Source organism: Cheilinus undulatus, linkage group 8 (assembly GCF_018320785.1).
Source record: "Cheilinus undulatus linkage group 8, ASM1832078v1, whole genome shotgun sequence".
Taxonomy (NCBI): domain Eukaryota; kingdom Metazoa; phylum Chordata; class Actinopteri; order Labriformes; family Labridae; genus Cheilinus; species Cheilinus undulatus.
Genome location: NC_054872.1, coordinates 16,537,216 through 16,545,694, shown reverse-complemented (window position 1 = coordinate 16,545,694; position 8,479 = coordinate 16,537,216). Strand labels below are relative to the sequence as shown.

The following is an 8,479-nucleotide window of genomic DNA, read 5'->3' as shown; positions in this document are numbered from 1 at the left end:
TAATTAACCAAGATTAACCAAAACTTTCAACAGCATTAAAAATTGTGAATGTTCTGCATTTAAAGCTTGCACACAATATTTCAGACTGTCCTGATTTTAAACACTACATTAGGACTTCTAAGTGTGTTCTGCACAAAATAAACGTTTTAACATCATTGGAGGGCATGATGACAAATTTAACAAATCTTTCAAATAATGCAGCCTAAAGGAAGGGCAAAAGGACGGATGATCAGGCTAAAATGGTGAAAGTCAGCAATTCACATCAAATGTAATTATAGCGTTACATAAGGTATGATCACACAGCCTGTGAACGTGAGGGACTAAGAATGATGGAAAAGGCTTCAGCCTGGATCTGACTTCAAACTTTCAGACTTTACCTCAAACTGTCACCTCAACAATGTAGAAGAAAAGACAAAAATACAAACTGTTCTGGTAAATTATGCAAAACTTGGCATGCGTTTAAAACAAGCGATTCCTCAGCTGTTAACCCTTTGTTACGATTGTTGTTGTATCATCTTCTCCTGCTGTCCCCCCTGAAAAAAACAGACTTCACTCATGTATTTTTTTATGATAATATCTTTTAAATTTTTCGGTAAATAATAAAAAAAGATGCATAACAGAAATAAAACAGAATAAAAATAAATAAATGAAAACAAGCTATTAACGATTCAACTGTTCAAAGTAATTGATAGAGAGTATAATGAAAGTAGATAAAAAAGAACGAAAAAACAATAAGAGATAAAATAGTTACATGAAAGAGTGTACTTACTGAAGCACCTCTGGGCGGTCTCAGATCTCTGTAGAGTGATAAATGCTAAAGCAGCCACCAACAGCATGCCGAAAAATCCACCGATGACACAGCCAATGAGAACAGCCCGATTTATGCCGTTATCTAAGAGTCAAGATGACATTTTATGTTAGTGAGATTTCCTGATCCATCCATTCATCCATCCATCCATCCATCCATCCAGCCAGCCATTTATCCATCCATCCACCCATCCATCCAGCTATTTATTCATCCATCCATCCATCCATCCATCCATCCATTTATCCATCCATCCATCCATCCATCTAGCAAGCCATTTATCCATCCATCCATCCATCCATCCAGCCAGCCATTTATCCATCCATCCATCCATCCATCCATTCATCCATCCAGCCAGCCATTTATCCATCCATCCACCCATCCATACATCCATCCAGCCATTTATCCATTCATCCATCCATCTATCCATCTATCCATCCATCCATTCATCCATCCATCCATCCATCCAGCCAGCCAGCCATTTATCCATCCATCCATCCATCCATCCATCCATCCATCCATCCATCCATCCATCCATCCATCCAGCCATTTATCCATCCATCCATCCATCCATTCATCCATCCATCCAGCCATTTATCCATCCATCCATCCAGTTATCCATCCATCCATCCATCCATCCATCCATCCAGCCAGCCAGCCAGCCAGCCAGCCAGCCAGCCATTTATCATCCATCCATCATCCATCCATCCTTCTGAGGCTTACCCCAGCTAAGTGTATACTACAGTATTGTTTCTCAGAGAATAATCCAAACTTCATCTAAAGATAAACAGATATCTTTTCCTTCATCATTTTTTATTCTGTATCGTGTTAAGTCAGTGATAAAAAAATGAAGTTATTTTTCAAAGGAAGTAAATAAAATAAAATGATTTGATAATATTGCATTATATATAAAACAAGAGTCTTCACCGTAAACGTGCAGAACAGCAGAACGTTTTTCAGGATTGTTTAACTGCTGACATTCGACTCGTGTGCCATTGTCGGAGAAAGAAGTTCCCTTTATGGTCCAAACAGCCAAAGACTCGCCTTTCTTTATTTCACAGCTTCCATAGAGAGCCTGAGGAGAGGAAAAGAATATTTTAAGATACATATCACAAGATAGAGGCCTAGTCCATACAGACAGCTTTCTTTGAAAATGAAGGGGTTGTCCTCTGTTTTTCAAAGTCTGAGCAACCTTTTGAGTGTTTCTGAATTGGTTGTTTCTAAGTAACATACATTCTCATTTTCCTTGTGCATGCCAAGATAATTTTTCTGAGACAGAAAGAGAAATAAAGAGGCTTAGATCAGGCCTCAGCTCAGAATCAGTCTACCACTGTCTCACCTCTGGGATATCCTCTATGTGGCCCTGTGGGCAGGTGAGCTTATGGTTGCCATGACTCCCAGAGAGCGTGAATGTGAGGTTTGGAGAAGTTTCAGGGACTCCACAGCGAAACACTGCAGGTTCTCCCACAGCCACTTTGATGTTCACTGGACGTGTGCGGTAACTGAGAGCAGCTGGGTTCTGAGCTGTTGACAACATTTGACTGATGGATGAATCAATAAAAACACTGCACAATGTATTAGGAGATTGGGAAAAATTAAGAGTGCCATTAAACTCCATTTTTGCATAATACACAGCATGTCACATTCAATATTCCTTCAATAATTGTCAATTTGAACAAAATGATTTTTTTTAATACAAGCTAAAGCTCTTTTACAGAACAGTAACTTCACATTGTATCTGTAACATCTCTATTGTCAGTGAAGTCCCATTACTTTTTCACTACAAAAAGCAGATCGTAGATAGGCCTGTCCATGCTAATATGTGTATCAATACAGATGTTACAGAACTGATCTGGCTGTAAATGTAAAAAATGACAACAGTTGAACTGCATGAGGCAGCACATGCCTCAGAAAACAAGTCAGAGTGAAACTTAGATCAGTTACACGGATTATTGTGTCTTTCTACTGCCAGGAAGACTTAGGACAAAAAAATATGAGATGATTATGTGTCCCTTTGACACCAGAATATGTATAAAATCAATGAAAGGGTAAAACATCTTGGGGGGGGGCTTTTATTGGCCCTGTATATTCAATTTTAGTCTTTTTTGTTACTGGTTAAAACTCCTTCAAATTGTCCAGATGTTCTTGTTGATCAAAAATTCATGCTACGTGTTCTTATGTGCAAACTTCCCATAGTGCCATTTGAAACTTCTGGAAAACTAATGTTTCCTGAAAGCTTTTCTTAACAGGGTGGACACATTTATGACACAAATATCTCTTAGTGGACTCAAGTTCAACAAAGATTCTCAAGAAACCGCACTGTTCCTGCTTTTACTTCCTCCTTCATGTTATTTATGTCTCTTATGAGAATGTTCTGATTTTAGTGTAGAAGAAACTCACCAGACAACTTATCTCAGACTTTTATTTTCTACTCTCATTAAAGTGAAGATTATAGCGTTTATTTACCTGAAGAGGCCGTGTAGATTTGGGCCAGAGCCAACAGCAGCAACCATGTTTGAGAAATCTTCATCATCTCTGCTCTCCTCCTCTTCTCCATTCACTCCACTCAGGCATAGATCAATCTGCAAATGTTTGGTAACACAACTTTACTTTTACACACAATCAAAGAACATACGAATACAAGAGAAGCTGCTTTTCAACACAGTGTCGAAGAGTTTAGATGACTGAGAACAGGGTGGTTCTGAAGACTATCACCTGAGGGCAGGTAACACTGTAAATGATTCATTATTCATTAGAGACTTTGAATACAATGTTTCACTGCCTCACATGAATGAGCTGAATACTTGAAACAGGTTTCACAGCATACATAATACTGGGAATAGATCAGTATGAGCTGTAGAAATAACATCCTTATACCCTTACTATCACAGGACTTGAGCTCTATCTCTGCATCTTTCTGTCTGTTTCTGGACAGCAGTGGTTCCCAACCTGTTTCCCTTGGAATTAAAACAACAGATGCTATGATGCTTTCAGTCTTATACATCACAATTACTAATTAGTTGCCTGTATGCAGCATACATGGTGAAATGATGGCTTCTTGAAAAACAATGTAATAATTACATATTTTTTAAATGAAACCTTGTCATATTAAAACATAAGAAACAGAAGGGCTGTCTTTTGTTAAAAATACAAGACAAATTTTAAATTTCAAACTTTACTTTTCCCTTAAATTTGGTCACTTTCCTTATCCTTACTATGTATTTTTGCACAAAAAAATTGGCAGTAGTAATTCTGTTTTTTTCAACATTTTTAATATGGTAAGTGAGCTGTACCCTAATGTTAGTTTTATTTAAAACATAAAAAAAGAAACCTTAAAATAAGTAAGAAAACTAAAGAAACTGAAGGTGTATAACTACCCACCACAAATGCTCTGATAAGTCCCCAACACGTCTGCAGGAAGCTTCCTTATTAGAGATGGCTTCTTTTTAAGGTAATTTTTGTTGAGAGTAACTCCTCAGATGTTTTGTTACATTCCACAGCCCAATACTCAGATATAAATCTACTATCAGCGTCTCATTAATCAGCACAGAATCCTTCAGGTTCTCCAAACAATGCTGATTGTCTCTCTCCTCCAAACAGGTACGATCTTACAAACAACAAGGCCCTTGAAGGAATGTGGACGTTTTCTCTTCCTGATGTTTGAGAGGGATTTCTGCACCTAAGAAGCAAACAGGTTGAGCAGGACGAGCCCGAGCCGATGATAGCTGTTGGGAGTAACATCAGTAATCATGTAAGGCTTTTTGGAGCCTCTATCACACACATGTGGTCACACACTGCTACACTTTATTGGCCTACCCCCCAGATTACTTTCCCTACAGTCTTTGAGTCTTACTTAAGCTTCAAATACTTGCAAAACAAAATTTCACTTTCAAATCAGCTCTGTCTTTCTTTGTGAAGGACATGCTACTTGGTCCTCAACCATCACAGCTTTAAAGCAAGAGAGGAAGACAATAAAGCTTGAAGCGACTCTTAACAAGAACACAAAAACAAAATGATTAAAGCAGCAATGTGAAGAAAATAAAATTAAGAAATACACAAGAAAAAATCAGAGCCAAACTGAACCAAAATACAAGACAGGGTTTGTTTTTTTAACCACAAACTCATTTGAATATTAGCTGGATAAAGTGTTCTGTGCTGGTAGACACAACCAGGCTGAAAAACAATACATCAGTACTGCTTTGTCTAAATGCATGAGGTCCTACACTGTGATGATTGTTTATGTAAAAGGACTTTCTGGTGAGCAGAAAAAGGAATAAAGCTGCTTCATTAGGTGCACAGATCAAACACAGTTCATGGCCTTTTGTGCTTTAAAACCTGCTGCTACATGGTCACTTCTGAGATAACTATTATCTATAATATTTTACACTTTTTGCTCACATTTTTTAACTTGTTTTCTAATCTATTTGAGCTTGCTGCCAGGCTGTGCTGTGACAAAATTTGGTTCTATTGCATGCAAAAGTGGAAAAGTACACAGCTAATAAAAGTAAGGTAAGTAAGTAAGCAAGTAAAAGTACTTTTACTCTGTTTAAAATTTACTTAGGTGAAAGTAAAGATGCTGGTCTATATATGCACTCAAGTGAAAGTAAAAAGTATTGAAAGTTTACTTCAAGTACTGAATAGCTACTAAGGAGCTGTACATTAAAACCTGATCTGTCCTTATTGGTAAGAACAGCAAGAGAATAGATCTTCAACCAGGTTTTTCAGGTAAGGTCACAACTTTATAATAAAGTGAAATAAGCAGCAAAATTGACCATTTTATTAAACTCATATGTAGTTAAGCACCTTAAAAGTGTATATAGGGGCGCAGATGGCCTGGCAGTGAGGCTGTGCCTAATGTGTGCAGGCAGCCTGAGCTCCTTTCCTCTCCGTCTCTGACTCTATCAACTATCCTTCTCTCCAAGTAAAACTCGTAAAAAGCCCCAAAAATATCTTTAAAATAAAAAGGCATGTAGTTGTCCACACTCTATATATACCTTTTGATATGACAGAACTGCAGTGACTCTGCAGAAAATCTGTGGTAAGGAGGGTCAACCTCATAGCAAGGCAGTGCATGAATATGCACTATGTGTCCTTTAGAAGCATCTGAAGTCTCAGGTGTGAACTCTAACTCAGTGGATAACTTCATTCATGGTGCAAAAGTGTCTCAAATCAATCACTGTACAACAGGCAACATCCAAACACAACTCGTCATGTATAAAACACATCTAAATCTGCCTGAGGGCATGATGGGGAACTCTGCCCCCACAAACCCCCCATATTTGAAACACAGTTTAGATCAGTTGACTCTTTGCAGTGTTGAACTAACACTGGGGGATTAACACTGTCAGATAACTCAGAATAGAATTAAAATCACACAGTGGGAGTTAAAATCAATTCTGAAATGTTTCACCCTCAGACATCAACACTTCTGGTTTTTACTATTTTGGGATGTGATGTGGACTCATTCCCTCCATGTGTGCTACTGTGTAGTCAACAGAGAAAGTATCGCACTCAAATAAAAGTACAGCTACTCTGGTTTAATTTACTTAGTTAGATTTCAAAACGTACTCACAGAAGTACAAGTAACCACATAAACTACTTAATTGCAGTAATTTGGGTAAATGTAATTGGTTACATTCTGGCCCTGATTGCTTGCAGTGACAATAAAGTATATCTTATCTCTGTCCTCTTTATCATCGTCGCCCACTATCCCATTTGCAGCTCAATTTGACTACTGCAGCAATGGTACAATCACTGTTAGCTTTACTTTAAAATTGTCCTGCTCCTGCACTACATACTGAGGAAAGGGGCGCTTTAAACCCTTTAATTACTTGTTCCACACGTCTGTTGTAAAAATGTCATGAAGCCTCCTATATGTCTGCCTTTGAATGTGCTGACTCTACAGTTATTCCACAGCTTAATTTACAGCCCATAGTCCATCACAGTACACACTAATAACAAAATAACAATGAAGTAGGCAGAGGCATACAGCATTGGCTGTCAGGCTCATTAAAACAGCCATATGCAAGCATGGTACACACAACAACACAAGCATTTGAACCTACTTTTAGGTGTCCAGTTTGTCCAAAGATTCAACATAAAGGGGATCATTTCACAGTGGAGTACTGAATTTGTCAGCTATGTACACAAACAGCTGTTTTTACTCTCTACTAGCATGCAGCTAAGACAAATGTGCTAAGAGGAGAGAAACAGAAACTGTGCACATGCTTTGGAAATGGTCTTCTCTTTATCTCTTTTAGATCCATGATTTATGATAAATTGTATCCAAACATAATGAAAGGATGTAAAAGAAGAGCTCCTTTGGGCTGAAACTAGAGAGGAGTTAATTTGTCAAAAGTGGGACTAATGATGTGTTCCCACTGCAATCGCTCTGTGACAGCTGGAGCTGTAGTCTGTCTGTCTGCTTACAGATTTTTTACATATTACAGGAAAAGTATGTGGTGTCAGTTTATGACAACTCTGGTCACAAGATGGGATCTTTAGTCCAGCTTGATGGGAAGAGCCTGAACAGACACTCATATTCACCTATAACTTCATCCATCCATCTATCTGGTGGCAGCAGGCCAAACAACTCAGCCCAGACATCTCTCTCCCAAGCAACATTTTCCAGCTCTTACTTGAGGATTCAAAGGCATTCCCATGACACACAAGATATATTATTCCTCCAAAGAGTCCTTGTTCTACCCTGGGGTCAGAGAAGTAACCAGGAGGCATCTTAATCAGATGCCTGGACCACCTCAGCTGGCTCCTTTCAAGACAAAGGAGCAGTAGCTCTACTTCAAGCTCCTTTCTGATGTCTCCTCACCGTTACCTCTATGGCTGAGCCCAGCCACCATCCTGAGGAATCTCATTTGGACAGCTTGAACCCACAATATTATTCTTTCAGTCAATACCTAGAGTTCATGGCCATAAATGAGGGTGGGATATTGAGAGCTTTGCCTTTCGGCTCAGCTCCCTCTTCACCTCAGCAGTCTGGTACAGCGTCTGCAATAGTGCTGATGCTGCAATCATCCCCCTGTCCATTCTACCTTCACTCATGAACAAGAACCAAAAGTACTTGGACTCCTCCCATCTCTGGACATTTTCAAAAAACGTCTCAAGCACCACCTGTTCACCACAGCCTACAGTCTTCACTAAACCACCCCTTACACTCATCCTACCCCTCACATAGTTTGTCCATGTCTATATGTTCCTGTAAAGCGTCCTTGGGTTTCTTGAAAGGCGCTATATAAATTCAAGATATTATTATTATTATTATTATTGGGGCACAGATTTACTCCCCACCTAGAGGGAGCAATCCAGCATTATCTGGCAGAGAACCATAGCTTTGGACTTGGAGGTGCTGACCCTTATCCCAAACGCTTTGCACTCATCTACAAACCGCCCTGGCGCCTGCTAAGGTCCCTGACTCTAGAAGCAACAAGAACCACATCATCAGTGGAAAGCAGAAATAAAACTCTGAGCTCACCCAACAGACCAGGTTGTGCTTTGAGATCCTGTCCATTTAAATTACAAACAGAAGTAGAGATAAGGGACAGCCCTGGCGGAAGCCACAGGCACCAGGAAGGTGTCTAACTTTGTGTCCTGGATAGCTCTTACTACATGCTCCAAACAGCACCAGGATTGAGAATCAGTCCAGTGTATTGAGGACTG

General features: G+C 39.2%; 1 protein-coding gene across 1 annotated transcript; it reads right to left on the bottom strand.

Moving 5' to 3' along the window:
- Positions 1–432: 432 nt before the first annotated feature.
- Positions 433–7,849, bottom strand: LOC121513494. Its single transcript, XM_041793281.1, has 6 exons — positions 7,766–7,849; positions 3,272–3,387; positions 2,145–2,346; positions 1,733–1,880; positions 770–892; positions 433–533 (listed from the first exon to the last, which is right to left on the bottom strand). Exons 1-6 carry the CDS (start codon positions 7,847–7,849, stop codon positions 484–486), a joined length of 723 nt encoding a protein of 240 aa, XP_041649215.1. The 3' UTR covers positions 433–483.
- Positions 7,850–8,479: the final 630 nt, after the last annotated feature.

What these genes read in the sequence shown, in the direction of transcription:
- LOC121513494 (XM_041793281.1), bottom strand. Translation starts at nt 7,849, where the DNA reads ATGGACAGGGGGATGATTGCAGCATCAGCACTATTGCAGACGCTGTAC. An exon ending in AATCTACACGGCCTCTTCAG is followed by an intron (nt 2,347 to 3,271) that starts GTAAATAAACGC and finishes TTCATCCATCAG; the next exon opens with TCAAATGTTGTCAACAGCTC. An exon ending in TGCTGTTCTGCACGTTTACG is followed by an intron (nt 893 to 1,732) that starts GTGAAGACTCTT and finishes CTTGACTCTTAG; the next exon opens with ATAACGGCATAAATCGGGCT.